The sequence below is a fragment of the Perognathus longimembris genome, chromosome 15 (genome assembly GCF_023159225.1).
Source record: "Perognathus longimembris pacificus isolate PPM17 chromosome 15, ASM2315922v1, whole genome shotgun sequence".
NCBI lineage: Eukaryota > Metazoa > Chordata > Mammalia > Rodentia > Heteromyidae > Perognathus > Perognathus longimembris.
This window is the reverse complement of record NC_063175.1, coordinates 39,874,485-39,895,566: the sequence shown is the minus strand read 5'-3', so window position 1 is coordinate 39,895,566 and position 21,082 is coordinate 39,874,485. Positions and strand designations below refer to the sequence as shown.

General features: G+C 34.9%; 1 protein-coding gene across 3 annotated transcripts in view; it reads left to right on the top strand.

The window, feature by feature from the left end:
- Smad2 (SMAD family member 2) overlaps positions 1–19,951 on the top strand; it is a 66,285-nt gene extending 46,334 nt beyond the window's left edge. For all 3 annotated transcript variants that reach the window (XM_048363714.1, XM_048363715.1, XM_048363716.1), the window contains exons 6-11: positions 2,469–2,543; positions 10,379–10,432; positions 11,541–11,753; positions 14,317–14,454; positions 14,638–14,782; positions 16,465–19,951. In XM_048363714.1, coding sequence (XP_048219671.1) covers positions 2,469–2,543; positions 10,379–10,432; positions 11,541–11,753; positions 14,317–14,454; positions 14,638–14,782; positions 16,465–16,588 — 749 coding nt within the window. In that variant the 3' untranslated portion in view covers positions 16,589–19,951. The remainder of the gene's footprint in view (positions 1–2,468; positions 2,544–10,378; positions 10,433–11,540; positions 11,754–14,316; positions 14,455–14,637; positions 14,783–16,464) is intronic.
- The last annotated feature ends 1,131 nt before the right edge of the window (positions 19,952–21,082 follow it).

Sequence of the window (21,082 nt, the reverse complement as noted above, 5' to 3'; positions counted from 1 at the left end):
TGATAAGGTTACTTTTTACAATGTTGGTACATAGGAACATTTTGGAAAGTTAGCAAGAAAAAAGAGGGATGGGGTACAAGACTAAAGAATATGGGACATTTCCCAAATAGAAAAATTAAGTCTTACCTTTCACAAACCTGGGTAAAGTTAATTTTTTTTCCCTCGTGCTTTCGTGCATGCATGTGTGTATACGTGTGCATTAATTAGGAGGGAGGCATTTTTTTTCTAACTCTTTAATGTAGAAATGACTTACAATAGAAACATACTAAGGTATAAACAGTCTCATGAGACACATACCTCATAAGGACATTCATCAAAATGTTTAGTGGCCTTCACTTGTGAAGGTGTTTGGATTGTTCCTGTTCCTCTTCCTTCTCCTCCTCTTCCTCTTCTTCCTCCTTCTCTTCCTCTTCCTCTTCCTCCTCCTCTTCTTCTTCCTTTTCCTCCCCCTCCTCCCCCCCCCGCCCCCATCCTCCTCCCTTTCTTTTCTTCTCTAGCTGTGTAGAACTTAATATTGCATAGAGTAGAAAATCATAACTGAATTCTTCTGACTGGCTTTTCTGATCAGTGAGGCTTTATCCACTGCCAAGCAACAACAAAACCAAAGAATTCACCTTTTCTGTGTGGTACTGGGAATAAAATGTAGGGTCTTGTGCAGACTAGGCACAAGCCTAGTTTGATCCGTAGCCAAAATTCACTCTTTTAGTTCTCTTCAAAAGAAATTTTTAGCATTTTCTCAAAAACACAAATAGCTTATTGGTTTGTACAAAAATAACATGTCTAAATTCTTTCACCTTACATTGGTGGAAGAAGTGCCTTATACCTTTAAAACATTGATTAGAGTGGCAAAGCTTAGCTCTAATTGTGTTAACTTTAACCTTTAAAATAGCATATAATGATATCAGTTATTTATATCTTTGTCCTTTACTGTTGGACTATGTGAAGATAATTAAAATTTTTTCATTATTAAGGGCTTAGGGTTCTGAATATGGAGCATATCTGTAATTCCAACACATGGAAGACTGAGGCAGAAGGATCCCAAGTTTGTGGCCAGTCTGAGCTACATAGTGAAATCCTGTTAAAGAAACAGACAAAAAGATTTGGGGGTACTGGCTTTTTTTTTTTTTGCCAGTCCTGGGCCTTGAACTCAGTGCCTGAGCACTGTCCCTGGCTTCTTTTTGCTCAAGGCTAGCACTCTGTCACTTGAGCCACAGCACCACTTCTGGCCGTTTTCTATATATGTGGCACTGAGGAATCGAACCCAGGGCTTCATGTATACGAGGCGAGTGCTCTTTCCACTAGGCTATATTCCTAGTCCCGGTACTGGCTTTTAAATGAAAAATTTGGTATGTAAAGTTTATGATTAAATAATTGAAGATACATTGTAGGGATATTGAAGGAGATTTTTAACCATCCCTTCTTTTGTCCCTTTTAATAACTACAAGAATATGTAGTTATGATAGAATATGTAACTGAAATGGCAGCTCCTTTGTACAACTGCTTAGAGATAATTAATTAAATAAATAAAAATACTTCTCCTGTTTCTTACATCTTTTTAAATTGCTTTCAGTGAACAAGCATCTTTCATGATAGAGAAAACCCTGAGGAAGTATTTTCTTAGCTTTGTGTGTGCATTGCCTTACTACTTAAAACTCCTGAGCAACATAAATGTAAAGCTGTTGAAAAATCTTTTGAATTTATTTTTTTCTCCTTAAAAATCACAAATGATAAAATTGTATAAATGTTTTTATTTTCTATGAAGTGTACTCAGTCAGCTATTCAGATTCCTTTTGAATATTTTGTTTAAAAAAGTGTTGAAAATGATACATTGGGATCTTAATGTTTCTTTTTAAGGCGTGTTTTGTTTATATAGTATAGTAATTCACGCCTGAATTTTCTACTTCAAACTTTTAGAGGTTACCTACCAGTTAGAAATCCTGAGAAATTGACAGATTTTAGGTGGAATTAATGCTAAGTCAGTCCTGAACCAATTTATCTTAAGTTGTCCTATAAAACTTGTATTTTGGGCTCTTATCTTGGAACATGTACATATAGGAATGAGCCAGATGGGTAAATATGTTTAATAAACTATGTCAAGAGAGTTTGAGTGGTAGTGGCTCACACCTGTAATCCTAGCTACTCAGGAGGCTGAGATGTGAGGATTGTGGTTTGCATCCAGCCCTGCAGGAAACTCCATGAGATACTTATCTCCAAATTATCACCCCAAAATGGAGCTATGGCTCAAGTGGTAGAGTGCCAGGCTGAATTGTATTGCCAGTAGGTTTTAAAGATGTACCTGGAAGACTTTGATCAGAACTTTAGTCATAAATCCTTAGTATTTAATCTTACTTTTTATAAGAATGTTTTTACCTTTCATTTGGGGATGATTTATTGTTCATGTTTGGTAGCTATGAGAAAAGATGAAATCAAATCAAAATAACTACTTAAGTTCTTCTAAACTTTTGTAGAAACACCACCACCTGGATATATCAGTGAAGATGGAGAAACAAGTGATCAGCAGTTGAACCAAAGTATGGATACAGGTAAAAAAAAAAATGGCCAGAATTTTCAAATAATAACTATTTAGCCCTCTGTATCTATGAGTCTCACATGTGTAGATTCAACCAACCACAGATTGAAAATATTTGAGAAAAAATTTGCTTCTGTATCAAACATGTACAACCTTTCCTGGTCATTGTTTCCCACACATAATACAGTAATAACAGCTGTTCACATAGAATTTTCGGTCATTTCATATGAGTTAAGTAGCTGCAAACTTTAATTGTCCACAAGGAGTCTTAGACCCATCTTTGGAAGATGCCTGGGGTCCACTGTACATTTTTTGCATTAATTGAAACTTGGATATCCCTCCCAAATTTAGAGAAGTTGAGAAACACACCAAAAAAGAGAATCTTCCATTTTGATAGTCCCTATTAAAGAGAGATAATGTTGTCATGAAAAAATGAGCATATACTACTTGGAAAATAATGGGTAGATTTTTTTCTTGTGACACTGATCAAGGTACATTGTATTTGTAAACTATTAAAAGGCAATTCCTTTGTACAACTACTTAAAAACCAATAAAAATTTTAAAAAATCCTTCCATTTGATAGTAAATGAAAGTGTGAAAACACATGCTTTTATTTCTTTTTAAATATTCTGTGCTTCTGTTTAAATTTTTAGTAATCCTACAGATATGTACCCCAAAAGATAAATGAATATTTCTTTGAATTGGGTGCCAGTGGCTCATGCCTATATCCTAGACTACTCAGGAGGCTGTGGTCTGAGAATTGAGGGTCAATGCCAGCCCAGGCAGACAAATCCCTGAGACTCTTATCTTGAATTAACTTTCAGAAAGCTGCAAGTGGCAGTATAGCTCAAGTGGTGGTGGAGTGATGGAGCTTTGAGTGATAGTCAGGCAAGGTTCTGAGGTCAAGCCCCATTGTTGGCACACATACACAAAATACCATAAGTAGTCTAATAATGCATTTTCAGAGGTAATTGAGAGTTATTCAGTGTATCTTTAAAGTGAGTTCTGAATTATAGATTTATTTATCCAATATACTCTACCTGACCTAATTTGTTTAATTTCTTTTAGCTATCATATCCAAAATTGATAGCGAAAAAGCTTCAATATATAATATTGCAGATATCAAGGCTTTGAAGTGGTTATAATAAAATGATATCAGTAGAATTAGTAGGTTACCAGTGAAATTGCTTTGATGTCACTGTAATTGTACAATTTGATATATTCTACCCTTTCTGTATCTTAAGGATTAGACACTCTTATCTCAACAAATTCTACCCTCAGAAATATAGAAAGAAATATATCTTATGCTAACACTGTAGTTATAATCCACATTACTTTAACTGGGTTAACTTTTGTTGTTCTATTAATATTTAAGTTTTAAAATTATAATGTTAGTAGTTTGACTTTGCTCCTGTTAATGTCTTGCAAAAGATTTATCAGTTAATGATTTCAAAGAACCAACTTTTATTTTGTTAACTTTTTTCTGTTGACTTCATCTCTCCTACTCATTTGTTTCTATTCTACAGTATTTCCTTCCATGTATTTTACAATTAATCTTCTTCCTTGTCTCTTGTGGACTTTTCAGATCATTGATTTCTTTCTTAATGTAAGCATTTAAAGTTACAAGTTTCCTTCTAAACCTTATTTTGGCTCTATACTATGTATTTGTGTTGTATTGTATGGCCAGTCCTGGGCCTTGAACTCAGGACTTGGGCACTATTCCTGAGCTTTTTTTGCTCAAGGCTAGCACTCTACCGCTTGAGCCACAATGCCACTTATGGCTTTTTCTGTGTATGTGGTATGGAAGAATCGAACCCAGGGCTTCATGCATGCTAGGCAAGCACTCTACCACTAGGCCACATTCCCAGCCCTATACATTTCTAAGCATGGCTTTTTGTTACTATTTGATTACTTTCTAACTCCTCTTTGGAGAAGTTATTTGGTCTATTATTTATTTAGAAGTTGATTTTTTTAAGTGGGAATTTTCTAAATAGTTGATTTCTAGTCATATATTTTGGATCACATGACTTTAATACTTTGAAATTATCTAACAATTATTTTATTCCTTAACGTGTATTTTCTTAGTGAAAGTTTTATATGTAGTTGAAAAAGAATGTATCTCATTTTGTTAATTAAACTATTTGTTTTACTATATAATTTAACACTATATTTCATTATAGTGTTGTCTAAATATCATTTAGATCAGAGTGATTGATGTTTAAATCTTTTCTGATTAAAAAAATCTATTTGTCAATTATAGAGAAGACTACTTCAGTTCTGATTTTTGTGTTCTCTGTTTTTGCTTTTTAGTCATGTCAGGTTTTGGTTTTACTTTTTCTTTCTTTTTTGGTGCTGGGACTGAGACTTGAACTTAGGGCAAGAGCCCTCTCCCTTAGCTTTTCCCCTCAAGGCCATTGACCCTTGACCCTTGACCATACCTCCACTGGATACTATGTATCCTTCACTAATTGATCCCTATTATAAAATCCATCTCTTAGTAACATGCCCATATCTTTCTTATCAATAGTTTCATAGTATAGTTTCATCCTTTTATGTTCATTCTATCTTTAATATCTTCATATTCAATATATGTTTATTATGACAACATTTTGCACTATCTTTTTTTGGGGGGGGGGGCCAGTCCTGGTTCTTGAACCCAGGGCCTGAGCACTGTCCTTGGCTTCTTTTTGCTCAAGGCTAGCACTCTGCCACTTGAGCCACAGCGCCACTTCTGGCCATTTTCCATATACGTGGTGCTGGGGAATCGAACCCAGGGCTGCATGTATACAAGGCAAGCACTCTTTGCCACTAAGCCATATTCCCAGCCCCTGTACTATCTTTTAGTTGGAATAAAATGTACAATTTATGTTTGTACTTCCATTTCCATTTATGTAAAGTGATTATTGATATTGAATTTAGGTTACTATTTTGCTACATGTCTTACATTTGCTGTGTCTGGTTTTGATTATTGTGTTTTCCTCCCTTTTAGACTAGTCAGTTTTATCGGTCTATCTATCTGTCTATCTGTCTATCTATTTATTTATTTTTGGTTGGTTGTGGAGCTTAAACTCAGGGCCTGGTTGCTGTCTCTGAGCTCTTCTGCTCAAGATTAGCACTCTACCACCTTGAGCCACCGCACCACATCCAGTTTTCTGCTTGTTAATTGGAGGTTAGAGTTTCATGGATTTTTCTGCTTGGACTGGCTTTGAAATACGACCCTCAGATCTCAGTTTTCTGAGTAGCTAGGATTATAGCCAGGAGCTACCAATACCCGGCTTAGTCAGATATTTTTGTTCTTATATTGCTCTTTGGTAATATTTCTTTTTAGGTAATAGTTTTTTTTAATAATATCTCTTCGGTATTCTAGTACTTATACTTTTGCACCTTTTATATGAAGGTTCTTTAAGTTGTCATAATTTACAATTTCATGTAAAATTTAAAAACTTTACAACTCTTAATTCCATTAATTTATACACATTGTCTTTGCTATTATTGTACATTTTTCTTTTAAAGGCATTTTTAAAGGATTAAAAAAAAAGAATGCTTTATATTGACCATTTGTGCTTTTTTTCCCCATTCTCCCTTCCTTTCCTGGAAACATTAATTTATTCCAGACCATTTGCTGAAGAGACTGTACTTGTTCCACTGATTTGGTTTAGCTTTTTTGTGTAACGATAGTGTGACAAAGAAGTTATAATGTATTTGTGGATTTGACCTTTTTTTTTGTCAGTCGACAAGCTTGAACTCTGCGCCTGGGTGCTGCCCCTGAGCTCTTCAGCTTAAGGCTCACACTGTACCACTTTAGCCACAGCACCACTTCCTGCTTTCTGGTGGTTATTGGAGATAAGAGTCTCACAGACTTTCCTGCCCGGGTTGGCTTTGAACTTTGATCCTCAGATCTCAGCTTCTGAGTAGCTAGGATTACAGGTGTGAGCCACTGGCATCTGGCTGGATTTGAATTTTGTCTTGTTATTAAGCCAGTTGAATCTTCATGTAGATACTTCATTTTTCAGTTTTACTATTCCCATGTTACACATATTTGATAATCCCAGTATCTGGCTGATACATAGCTGTCCTTCTATTTTTATCATTTTAATTATAGATTAGATTTTCCTACTTTGTAAGTGTCTTGTTTTGTAATTGGATACTTAGTATTGTATTTACCAGAGAGTAATATACACACCAGTTTCCTTTGGGATATACTCATCCGTTTCTCTTTCTGGCTACTAACTTGAAGAGCTTATCTCTCCTCTGGAATGAAGAGCCTAGATGATTTGGAGCTTTAATTAATCTAGATTAAAGTTTCAGGTATTACTCCCCTTTCTTAGCAGGAATTTCAGAGATGCCTGAGACAAGACTGTAGGATATCTTACAGTTTCTCATCTTAGCTTGTTCTCCCCCATACTATGATTTGGAGCTTTAATTAATCTAGATTAAAGTTTCAGGTATTACTCCCCTTTCTTAGCAGGAATTTCAGAGATGCCTGAGACAAGACTGTAGGATATCTTACAGTTTCTCATCTTAGCTTGTTCTCCCCCATACTATCTATCCCTCTATACGATCATGTAATAATTATGTGAATTAAAGGGATTGATGAGGAATTAGCTCTGTGTTGAGACTTATTAATTCTCATAGCCATAAAGTTTTGAGTTGGTTTCTCTTTTAGCAAATCCAGTCCTGTCTGTTCTAAATTAGTATATGCTTCTGTGGAAGACAGTATAGTGGTACCTTGCAGATCTAACCATTCTTTCGACATACAGTCCTGAAGGCTTGCTTCTTGATATTTATCCATCTGAATTGAAAACTTAAATGTTCACGTAAAAACCTAATCATAGATGTTTATTTATAGCAGCTTCATTCAGTTCTAAAAAACGTTGGATGTAAGCAAATGTCCTTAATTAGTAAATAAATGAATTGTGGTACTTCAAGACAATGTAATATTTAGTGAGAAGAAATGAGTTATTACACCATTAAAAGATATGGAAAATGTGCAGTTGCTAAGTGAAAGAGAACCAGTCTGTAAAGCTTTTATACTGCAAAGTCCCAACTATATGACATTCTGAGAAAGGCAAAACCAGAGACAGTAAAAGGTTAGGGGTATGTAGAAGGGAAGATGGATTAGGATTTTTTTTTTAGGTCATTGCAATTATTCTGGATTCTACAGATGATGTGTACATTTGTTAAAACCTATAGGAAGTATAAAGCCTAATGAGAATGAGACTGAAATAGATAATGATGTGTCAATGTGATGGTAACAAATACATTATTACAGTATGAGAATGTTGATAGTTGAGATTGTGGAGAAGGGGCAGCAGTATACAGGACCTCTATATACTTCCTTTCAATTTTGCCATGAACCTAAAATAATAATAATAATGTTTTTAATGTTACCCTGAAAGACAAACCAAACAGATTTTTTAATGGAGAAAGTATGACAATTCTAAGACCTGATTTCTAAATTTAAAAGCTTACAAATCAAGAGGAAAATAGAGTTAATAGAAAGTTAATAGAGTTAATAGAAAATACGGAAGGAGTATGAGTCTACCACACAATACAAAACAAAGGAAAAAGATGAACAGTTGCTAATTTTAAACCTGCTAAATTGCAGATGTCAGCATGTAGTGATATTTACAAAGAAACTAGTTTATAAGTTCTTGGTGAAATGAAATGCTTTCAGAGGGTACTGCAGCACTCGTTTATAAAAATATCTTTGAGTATAGAGTAGCAAAGCTGGAAGTGGAAGTATGGCTCAAGTGGTAGAGTGACAGCCTTGAGTGAAAAGTAAGAGCCAGAGGCCAGAGGCCCTGAGTTCAAGCCCCAGTACCATCAACCAATGTCTGTGTAAATGTCTGTGTGTGTATACATGCATGCATGTATGTATATATGCAAGCAGTTAAAAGATAAATATAATAGGGCAATTTCCTCTTCTATTAGTAGCTTTGGTTATTTTATATCTGCTTCAGGAAACGGTGAATTTGAGTTCATTGATCTAAGTATATTTGATTTTTCTTAGTTGTACCAGTTACAACTTGCCAACAGATTTTTTTCAAATGAGGGACAAGGAAAGAGCTTAATTATGTTAATTGTGCTCAAAGGAGTGTTCATCACCTGTTCTCTGCTTCTAATTTGTTTGTTTATCTTGGGGCTGCCCTTTCATCTTTGTTACCTGCCTTTTTACATAATGGTTGTAGGTATGTGGCACATAAAAGTGATCTGAAATCCCTAACTCTCCATGTGTGCCAAGTGGAAGAATGTGGACATATATGGAAGACGTGGGAACTATATGTAAATTGTGCTCTTTCAGATGATTATCCCTAAATGTGTAAAGAATGATGATCATACGCAAAATATGTCCTATATGATAATTCTAGTAAATTATTTGACATTTACAACCTGTGTTGTAGAATATAGTTGCATGGAATTGAGTGAGGTAGTCTTAAAGATTTTTTGTTCTGTTGTCTCTCTTGCTAGTCCTTTTTCTTTGTATATTTGGACCCTCTTATCTTCTTGATTTGAGTGATCTGGATTACTTAAAATAAAAAAAATCAGATGATTTTCTGAGAAAATATAATTCATAAATCTGATTCAAAGAAATGAAGCTATTTTTCATTGAGGTAGGAAGTTGTTAACCTCAAGAAATTTCCCAGAAGAATTCTACTAAGCTTTTGAAGTATACTGTTAAAATACAGCTTGAACTTATAGAACATAAAAGACAAGGCTTTTAAGTTATTGTAATATTGATCATACAACCTTATAAGTATAATACTAGCATAATAGTACTCATTTGTATTGCTTAAGACGGTCAATATAGAAGTTCTGAATAATTTTATCTCTCAGCTTCAAGGCCAATTATGCTTAGTGGTAAAATGCTAAAAATATTATGTACCTTAAAGAAGACAAGAAGATCCATTGTTAGCACTGTTTCATTAAATGGTGATATGAAACTCAATAAATGCTACATTGTTAGAATCAGAATGGAGTCATTAATCAACCAGATATTTGCAATCTACCACAGAGACTGATATCTTTTAAATATAAAGAACTTTGTACAAATCAGTTAAAAGAATGATTACTATCATAAGAGAAAGACGAGTAAAGAACAGGTTGCTCACAAAAAGAAATATAAGAAACTAGTTTGTATCATTTATAAGAGAAATGCTCATTAAAACTATATTTTTTCAAGACAGTATTTTCATCTGTCAGCACTCTGTCTGAGCATCTCCTCACCATTTTTTATGTTGCTGGGAATATAATGTAATGCATTCTCTGTGAATAATAATTTTACCAAAATCTGTCAGCTAACCATGCACAAACTTTTCAGTCTGGCAGATTGTCTGATAAGAGTATTTTTCAAATATGACTGAAAGCTTCCAAAACATACAAGATTAGTTGCTACAGTGTTGTTTCTTTAAGAAAGAGAATAAAAGCCTGAATATCTATCATAATGAAACGATAATGTATCCTATGTATTGTTAAGTCACAATTAGATGATAGACTAGCAGGTAATAATGGAAACACAAGCAGGTTCTAAAGTAGTAAAAATAAATTTGTTTATATGGCTCCTACAATGATTTTGGAATGACACATAAAGAGCTGTCAATAGTGAATTTCTTTGGGATGGGAGTTGGATGGTGAGAAGCCAAGACTATTCACACCCTTCTGTACCTTTGTATGCTGAAGCTTTCCAAATTAAACTAAAATAAAGTAGGAGCATGTTTTAATTCTTGGAATTTAATTTATTTTGTATATTATTGTTGAATTGCATCTAGCTACAGTTTTATTATTACTTAATTAGAAACTCTGAAACTTGTTCAGTGTCTAGTTTCAAGTTTTCTCCCTTTGTTTTAGGCTCTCCAGCTGAACTATCTCCTACTACCCTGTCTCCTGTTAATCATAGCCTGGGTAAGTTAAAGACCACTGTTTTCACAATACCTACTTAAGGAAAAAATCCACTTTAAAAACTGCTTTTCATATGTATGAGAAATACCAGTGAATAAGCAAAAAATTTGCAAATGGTTTAAATCACTGCTTTTAAAAAGACACTTTGAATATTATTAAAAGTGTTTTCTACTGGCACCAGTAAGTAGGAAACAATCTTTCTATTCATTGAATATATATGCTCTTTATTTATGAAAACATACCTAATGTGGAAATATTTTTAATGTCTTACTGTACCAGTTAATATATTAGGTAAGTATGTGTGTCTGTATGTTCATGTACATATACAGCACACAAATATATAAATGTATGATAGAAGAAAGATAATCTGGTTGAGTAAATGTGTATGTGTTAGTGTTTGTGTACACTAACTTGTGTCATTTGTTTTTGAACCTCATTTTACCTTGGTGTTTTATAATTTTTCTTTGTGTATATGCTTGGAACTCTATAAAATTGAAAATTGTCAGTTTTTTTCTTTTCTTGATAGTCTTTATAATTTGTTTTAGTCAAAATTACAGAATTAAAATATATGTGGTTCTTATTTTCCCATGAAATAAGTAAGTTTCTTATTTCCATATTGTTTTCACTTGTATATCCAGGAGTATATTCACTTATATATTTACTTATCTATATAGGAGTTTTCTACTTTTTCAGTAAGTAGAATAACCTAACCAAATCAAAATAGGTGAATGGAAAAGGTCATATTTTACGTATTTTTTACACTTTTATCTTTAGACTTACTAATGTTTACTCCAGTTTTATACTTTATCCTACCAAAATTAACCTTCATTATGTATTTTAAAAATGTACTCTGTATGGCCTGTTGACTTATGGCCTATGGTTTTATATTTGGGCAGGAACTTTATTAAAACTACTGATAAGGCAAATAATCCAGCATAAAGTGACACCTCATGGGTGAAATTTAAAAATATACTATGTGTGGAAACTGAGAGAGTCCCATATACTTCCTGAACTGATGCCTGTGTCTTCTGGAATAGAACATAAGAAGATATTATTCTATTTTTGTCTTAAATTGTTCACACATCTCCCTTTTACTTACTTTCTTTTCCAGATTTGCAGCCAGTTACCTATTCAGAACCTGCATTTTGGTGTTCAATAGCCTATTATGAGTTAAATCAAAGGGTTGGAGAGACTTTCCATGCATCACAGCCCTCACTCACTGTAGATGGCTTTACAGATCCATCAAATTCAGAGAGGTTCTGCTTAGGTTTACTCTCCAATGTTAATCGAAATGCTACAGTAGAAATGACAAGAAGACATATAGGTATGTTTTCTTCTCCTGGGGTGAAAAATCAGTGCGGTATACTTATGTGGACTTACGTAAAAAAAGCTAGCCTTCCATTGTTTAAGCACTATCACGGTTAAGTATATAGGCTTCATTGCTTTTGGCATATCCTGGAGATTCTTCAGTCAGTCTTCAAGCACCTTGCTTGTCACTCATCATAGTGACAAGTCCTTCAATAAACATGTATTCAAATAAATTGTATTAAATCTAATCTGCCCACAATTAATCTGATACTATAAGTGCCTCTTAGTAGTTCAAAATACAGGTCAGAGGTGCTCAGAATAATGTGGGTTATGGATCACTGTCAGTCCTAGAAACCCTTTTGGCAAGTTGATGAGGTCAGAATGTTTTCCTAATGGTACCAAGATGCTGCTTGCCATTTTTACTCTCATTTTCTTCCAAGTGTTCAGTGAATATTTCAGAGGCTACATAGCTTAGGATTTTATAAGAGGTTAAATGCACTACTGATACATAAATCCAAAGTAAATTTGAAGTAAAGAAATTTGGAAGTGACTGAAACATTGTCACCTCCTTGTGCTTGTTAGTGTGGGAGTGAGTTATTTTTCATAAACATTGTTTATATTAATAAGCGACAGGTTTATTGTTTTGGTTTTAAAATGAATTAGTACTTTCTGGATCTGTTTTAATTTATTATATGGTAAATTTCTCTAAATACAACTGACATGTCAAAATCCTTTGGGATATATAGTATTTTTTTTTTTAAACAATGAGGTAAAAAGTTTGAGTGTCTTTAACAATTGAACGTCATTCTGAGCACCTCAGAGTAACTTCAAGTTTGCCTGTTAAGAATTTGCCTTGGGCTGGGAACATGGCCTAGTGGTAGAGTGCTTGCCTCGTATACATGAAGCCCTGGGTTCAATTCCTTAGCACCACATATACAGGAAAAGCCAGAAGGGGCGCTGTGGCTCAAGTGGTAGAATGATAGCTTTGAGCCAAAAAAAAAAAAAAAAGAAGCCAGAGACAGTGCTCAGGCCCAGAGTCCCAAGTCCCAGCACTGTCCCCCTCCCCCAAAAAAGAATTTGCCTTTATGTTCTGTGAGAAATAATGCTGCTTACAAAAGAGTAATTTTTGATGCTGTAAAACAAGAGAGACTATGGTTGTATTTGTGTAAAATTCCCTAATCTTGGTTCATAAATTCGGATCATCTTACTAAAGCTCTCAGGTAAAGAAGGTAAAGAAGGCCTCTGATCGTTCCTCTCCTTTATCACATAGTAGTTTCTCTGCTTATTTTCTGTGTAATGAGGATTGAACATTGGACCTTTCATGCTAGACAAATTCTCTACTACTTGAGCCACACCTCAGCTCAGTTATTTTCTCTTTTGTGTTTTAACTGGAGTTTTGCATAAAAAAATTAACAGATATCCTCTGTCCTATTTACTTATTTCAACATAATTTTAGGTAGCAGCAATTTTAGATTGCCATTATATTTCTGGTTTCTTGTTTATCATGTGATTTTGATCAGAAAATAGAACCCGAAAAATCTACTCTTTCTTTGGTATTTTCGTGCTGTCTGGTTGATTGTTGTATAAATATTCCAGTCTTAAGAGAAAAGAGTACCAGGTTCTGCTTTTATCTGTAAATTTGGCATTGGTTGTCTTTTTTTTTTTTGCTGCATAAGGATAAGCTCCTTTTTTTTTTTTTTTTCCCAGTCCTGGGTCTTAGACTCCTTTTTTTTTTTTCCAGTCCTGGGTCTTAGACTCAGGGCTTGAGCACTGTCCCTGCCTTCTTTTTGCTCAAAGCTAGCACTCTGCCACCTGAGCCACAGCGCCACTTCTGGCCTTTTCTATGTATGTGGTGCTGAGGAATTAAACCCAGGGCTTCATGTATACGAGGCAAGCACTCTTGCCACTAGGCCATATTCCCAGCCCCTCTTTCTTTCTTAAGGTCAGATTGTTTGCTAACATAATTACATCTGAAAATTTCTTAACATCCTCAGAATTCTCTGATAGAGAAGGTACTGCAACGCCAGGACAACTCGTACATTCTGTCATAAAGTATTCTTTTGCTTCTTTTGATTGGTCAGATTCTGAAAGGAATACTAAAATATTCTTATACTGTATTTTTTCTTGCTTAATTATGCATATATATAGAGGTTTGGTTGCTACTGTGGCATATATATGTACACACACACACACACACACACACACACACACACACATATAGTTTTTAGCCTCTTGATATTTAAAAGTATTTTTTTCTTAGCCTTCATGGAAATCTTTAAGGAATTCTCTTATAATGAAAATACACTTGTCCCAACATATTCATGCTCTCAAAATTAGCTCAGTTTTTAAATATAACTTGTTTGAAACATTCTCACTATCAATGTACTTTTGTACATAGTTTAAAATGTTAGCATATATTACTTTTAAATATCAATAAACTTCAGAAAAGCCTAGCTGTGTAAGAAGTCATAGAAATACTGCAGATAATTTTAGAATTTCTCTATGAATATTCTCCCATAGTCACACTGAAATAATAAATGTTCTAAGACTAACCTAGTATTTTTTTGTGTGTGTTTTAGGAAGAGGAGTGCGCTTATATTACATAGGTGGGGAAGTTTTTGCTGAGTGCCTAAGTGATAGTGCGATCTTTGTGCAAAGCCCCAATTGCAATCAGAGATACGGCTGGCACCCTGCAACAGTGTGTAAAATTCCACCAGGTATGGACTCAACAGTATAAACCTATCACATCAACTTACTTAGCTGTTCTAGTTGCTGATAATTTTAGGAATCAGGAGATGATTTGCATGCTCATATTGTAAATAAAACCTATATCCCTTTTTAAATTATTTTCTAATAATGATACTGTTCACACAAAGGTTTTTTTCCACCCCCGCCCCCAGGTTGTAACCTAAAGATCTTCAATAACCAGGAATTTGCTGCTCTACTGGCTCAGTCTGTTAATCAGGGTTTTGAAGCCGTGTATCAGCTAACCAGAATGTGCACCATAAGAATGAGTTTTGTGAAAGGTTGGGGAGCAGAATACCGGTATGAAATACACATTTGGTTTATTAATTCTACAGTATAATTATTTGTATTCTTTTGTTTCTTTGAGTGTTCATTTATTATCTATTTTCACTCAAGATCTGGCCTTAGTTGATTTCTATGTACAATAGTATTGGATAGTTGGAGACCTGAATTCAATACTGTTGCAAATTTGAGTTCTGGCATTATAGAGGATGTATTTCAAGCATGTAGGGATACATTTTAGCGTACTGTTAACTGCCACAGAAGGGGTATATTTAAAGGGTTATGTTAGTATACAAAAAGAAAATCTTTTCACCTAGAACTCAGAAGGCTACTTCTGAGTAGTGATGAGACATCAACTACTTTTTTTTTAAAGATGCAAAGGACTTTATAGGTAGGAATGGATGGAGTGGAAAGTTGTAATCTTGACAACGGAACTATGGCGTAAAGAATAAAATTGAAAAAAATAAGATTGGACAAACAAGATGAAAGGCCATTTGAGTAAATTTCTTCCTTATTTATGGCCTCATCTTGTATTATCCAAAGTCAAGTGATATTCACATTGTGGCACTTCTAGTACTATGTGTACAGGTAGAGTAGAAAAGTTTTCAGACACAGAAATTTAAATATCAGCACTTGGTAGTTAGTTAGCTTGAGCACATTGGTAATCTAAAAAATATAGTAGGGCACTGACATCTGCTACAGAACACAGTTTTAGAAATATTGCTTCAAATTATATTAGGCACATGTCATGCATTTGGAGATAAAGAGCTGATAATGAACTTTTCTTATGTTTGAAAGGCTGTTATGTTAAAGAAGCAAAAGCACCTTTATTGACTTGTCTCTGTAGCAAATAAGAACTGAAACAAGTTCATGAGAGGGACAGGATGTCACAGAATACCTTGTAATTACCAAGGAGTTGGTTTGTTGAAGTACTAGGGGTGTTTTGTTGGTTTGTTTGCTTTTAATAAAAAAACTTGAGTGATGTCTTATTCTTTGGTTTTGTTAGGGGAAATTGAACTCTCAAGTATTCTGTGTATGAAATTTAGCTTGGGTCAAAATTCAGTTTTATTTTGATATACTCTAAATTTGAACCCTGTTCCACTTAAACTGTTTGATATTTAAGTATCTTATAATTCTGGCTGGTTGATGAGTAGAGTGACTGTTTCTGACTTTGCTTGGGATAGTACTTCCTAATGTACATCTCTCAGCCTGAGAGGACCTACATTTTCTCTTAGAAATGTCCCATTTTAAGTAATGGTTAAGGAACAGTGTTAATAATCTAATCTTAATTTGAGAGGAAAAGAATATGTTTTTAAATTTCTTAAGACAGTTCATTGGAATATTTTTTTTTTTTTTTTTTTTTTTGGCCAGTCCTGGGCCTTGGACTCAGGGCCTGAGCCAGGGCCCTGGCTTCCTTTTTGCTCAAGGCTAGCACTCTGCCACTTGAGCCACAGCGCCACTTCTGGCCATTTTCTGTATATGTGGTGCTGGGGAATTGAACCCAGGGCCCCTCATGTATACGAGGCAAGCTCTCTTGCCACTAGGCCATATCCCCAGCCCCCATTGGAATATTTTGATTTTGAAGATGAGCTATTTTTCAAAATAATGACCCAGATACACAAAATTAATAATTGTTCAAGTGCAATAACATTTGGTTAAATACAGTCTGCTAACTTTTTTTCTTGTATCTATTCAAACAGAAGGCAGACAGTAACAAGTACTCCTTGCTGGATTGAGCTTCATCTGAATGGACCTCTACAGTGGTTGGACAAAGTATTAACTCAGATGGGATCCCCTTCAGTGCGTTGCTCAAGCATGTCTTAAAGCTTCATCAATCAAGTTCCATCAAAAGACTTATGTAACAACTCTTCTGTCATAGTATTTGTGTTTGGTCCCCATGGACTCTTTGCTATCCAAAAAATCCAGAGAGAAAACAGCACTTGAGGTCTCATCAATTAAAGCACCTTGTGGAATCGTTTCCTACATTTGAATATTAGATGGGAAAATTAGTGTCTAGAAATGCCCTCCCAAAAAGGGGAAAGAGAAGATTTAAAAGACTAAGGATATCTTGTTGGGCCTAAGACTGAGTGTCCCAAAGGTTTATTAAAACAGTAATAGTTATGTGTGCAGGTAATGAATCATGACCCAGTATCGCAGTATTGTGCTGTTTATATACACTTTCTTAGTTTGCTTAAATGAGATGTGTGTGTGTGTGTGTATGCGTGTGCGTATGTGTGTGCTGCTTCTTGACCTAGGCAAGCCTTTATAAAGTTACAGTACCTATCTGTTATTCCCACTTATCCGTTATTTTTGTGTGTCTTTTTTAATATATAATATATATATATCAAGATTTTTGAATTATCATTTAGAAGCAGATTTTCCTTGTAGAAAAACTAATTTTTCTGCCTTTTACCAAAAAATAAACTCTTGGGGGGGGGGGAAGAAAAGTGGATTAACTTTTGAAATCCTTGACCTTAATGTGTTCAGTGGGGCTTAACAGTCATTCTTTTTGTGTTTGTTTATTCACTGGTAAATCTTACTATAGGGATACCTTGCTGAAAACTTTTCCCATGCCTCTTTTCTTAATCCCACTTTTGTTGTGATACCAAAACAGTGCAGTGTGATATCATTACCAGTCAAAAGCTGCACCGATAGCCCCTGGCACTAGTCAACTCTGGGACCAGTGAAAGTTCATATGGACTAAGTCCCCTTGACTTGCAACCGGATACTGACTTGTATAACCTAACAGTCTACTGATTTAACCTTCCACTTCATAAAAAAATACACAAGTGACAGTGTCATTGTTTTCAGGGATATGCTAGAATCACTTCAATATATTTATCCTTTTTAAAAAGCCAATCTAATCATAAAGTACCCTTTTTTAAAAGGTATTTGAAAATATTTCAGTAGTAGACCTTCTGCTATTTGATTTGAGGAGCTTTATTTGACTCTGTTACCAGATTGTATTATGAAATGGACCTTTTGTAAATGTTATTGCTTCTGCAAAATCTCTAGAAAAGTTTTGCTGAGGTATGATCAGCAGATAAAGGCCATGTGTTTTTAAAGTATGTGTTATTCAATTTATAAATGGGATGCTGTTTTTCATAATTAAGAATTTAGAATTTTAAAATTTGGGAGAAAAGCAATTTAGCAAGTTTTTTTTTTTAGCGTTTACTTCCCTGCAGTCTGACCTGTCCCTAACTCTTTCTGGGTATGTGGTTGACTTCATGCACTGCAGTGAGAAGATTCCAGCAGCTCTCTTGATAGACCAGTGACCAGTGTAGCAAATAATTATGTCTAATGTTGACTCATCACAGTGTAAACATTTCTTCTTGTTTACATCTCAGTAGAATAACCACTCCTGATCTCATTTTCGTGAATTTTCATACTTTTTGGAGATAGATACTTTTGGTACTTGTTCTTTGAAACCATATTTACCTGTATGTACAGGTTTCATTTTTGATACTTTTTTTTCAGCATTTGGTTGTTTCCTATTGTATACTTTTCCATTTTCATATATTTGTGTGTGTATGTATGTGTTCATGTGAATTGGTATAATAATTTTTTATTCATTCAATGAATATTTATTGTTCACCTGTTTTGTGCTAGGAACTTTTTTAGCCTTTAGGAGAGGGTGAACAAGACAGCTCAGCTCCTGCCTTTGCCAAGACAACATTGATCAAACCTGTAATCATCTTATGTGTCTATGAAGGAGATAAACAGGGTACTGTCTAGAGAATAGCAGATGTGATGGTAGGATATGGAGAAGGCTTCTGGGGAAGTGATGCTTGAGCTAACACCTGGTCTAGGAGCAAGCCATGTGAAGAGCCAAGGGAGATTAGCACTCCTGGTGAAGGGGACAGCATCAAACACAAAGGCTCTTGCTAAAAGTACTTCACTATTAAGTGGTCATGCTTTATACAGAAACCTCTACACAAATCTAAACTTGAAGATCAGAATAGTGCTACAGTTTATTACATTGAAGGCGGCCTTATTTTGTGATACACTGTTTCATGTCATTCTTACTAATAAATTCTCTTCCTCAAACCTTTGCTAGAAGAATTTCCTGTTTGCACCAGGCCAATACCACTTAATTTAAAAACCCTTTCTTGTGCAAATTTTCACCAACTTGTGACCTGCTGCTTGTTTCCATACTTCCTGTTTCTCAGTAATTGTTACTTCCACTGCCAGTGTGTGAGTTATTTCCCAGGTATTATCACCTTAAGCCTGCTGGCCATCTCAGTGGAGGATCTGCCCTTCATTGGAAGTTTTGATGTACTTGAGAACTTGTACTGATGTTGAAAACACCTGTTGTATTAAGCAGTTGATTTCATCATAGTGGTGATTATGTTTGTGTGAATATGTTCAATGATCATATTTGTTCTTTCAATGAGATACTGTTTTTTTTTTTATCATATTTTATCTACTGTGGCCTAATTTTTGTTGGTTGCTTTTTTCCCCCTTTTGTGTTCTAGGAATAGTTTTTACTCCCAGTGATAGTGTCTCCTCTCTGTTGATTTTGTCCTGATTTAAGTGATTTAAGTTAGCAGCATTATTTAGGATTTACCCTTCATAGCCCTGTGGTGGTATCCTCCATGTAGTACCCCAGAACTGATTGGCCATGCTGCTTCCCCAGTTCTAAGATGATTTAGTAGGTGTCTTCCCAATGGCTCCATTGAGGCACTGTGGAGCCGGCCTAGGACTTGGTGGCTGGTGGAGTGTCATATGACATTTCTTCTGGAAAAAAAAAAAAAGTTTTATTGCCTTTAAAAAAATGTTTTGTAAATTCCTTAGAATTAGATTAGAAACATATAGCTGGATTTAGTACCAGTCTTTTGTGCTAATTTCACCATTTAAAGTTTTCTTGATAAGATCTGATTTACACAGACTATACATCGTGGTACACAGTCAGTCAGTGGACACATTGATGCCTATTGTCTACTATGATAGATGTTGAGTAATCAAACAATGCCTCCTAGCCCTCAGGCATATCTGAGTCCTGTGAGCATATACTTTGCACTCAGGACCTGTTGCCCAGCTTTTCTGGAAAGCTAAATCTTCTCATTCTACACTAGTACTTTGTATTCTAAGTATATTTGCAGATTATTTAATATCTAGTTGTATTTTTTACTTTAAATCATATGCAGTTTGTTTCATTTGTCTGCCTTATAAACATTGTCAGATTTTCCTTTTGTTAAAATTATTTTAATTTACTTGGTTTGTGCCTTTGTTGGTTTCATCAAGACTAAGACTTTGAAGATGCAAAACAATCAGTCTAGTCTCTTGCTAGTTGAAACAAATAAAAGAAAGTATATGCCCAGCTGGTTTCTCTACCTCTTCTAAAAGCTGCCCGTATATACCTTCAAAATCAATCTTGTAGCAATTATTCTTTATTAAGCCCTCTCTTAGTTTGGATTGGGATGGTTGATAGTGGAATTTAGAGTAACACAAGACAATCTTCACTGTACTGAAAATCTGTCTTTATATATGGTTTTTGCTTTAAAAACAGAGCATTCTTATTTCCCTATTTTCCCCTACACCATGCCATCTCTGCAAGTATCTATCTCTATCTGGACATGAGCAACCAGGGATCTTTTTTTATTACTCTAAGGCATTGATGTTTAGATGCCCATTGTCTTTCATGTGCTTTACTTAGCTGAATCCTTTTTTATATTCCTCATTGGAATTTTTTATTTTTGCTTCTTCCATTCTGACAACATGTATCCAAGTGGTACTTGCTGATTACCCTTTCCCCTGTCAGCCATATTTTGTGTGCACATCAGGATGTTTTTTTCCCTTGGAACTTGACTATTCAGAGGAAGATTTGTGTGTATGTGCCCAGTCCTTATTCCTTATTGCACTTATCCCTTTCATCTTAAAAATGGCTCCCAAATTCTACCCAGTTAAATGTCTTTGTGACAGGCAAGTAGCAAATTGGCAGACTTTAAGTTACCTTTTTTAATGGGCTTTTCTCTGTACTTAAAGCCAGTGTTAGCCCTATTCCAGCCTGAGGCTTACTAGTCTTTTGTACTTAGTACAATCATCATGGTAATGAATATGGTCTCCAATGAGTCAAAATCCTACTATTGAGTTCCTTTTCCACCTTTTCAGGTTTTTGTGAGTATTGTTTGTTTAGGCTACCTTTATGTGGTGGGATTGAGAGGCAGTCTCTTGGAGTAGAATTCCTGTGTTTTGAGCCTCACAGCTAAGAAATGTAAACTGTATTAGATAGTCACATAGATAGCCTTTACGATAAGAACTGGTCTCATATGTGTTTTCATGTGGGAACTGTTTTTATCTTGGATATTACAGCTAACT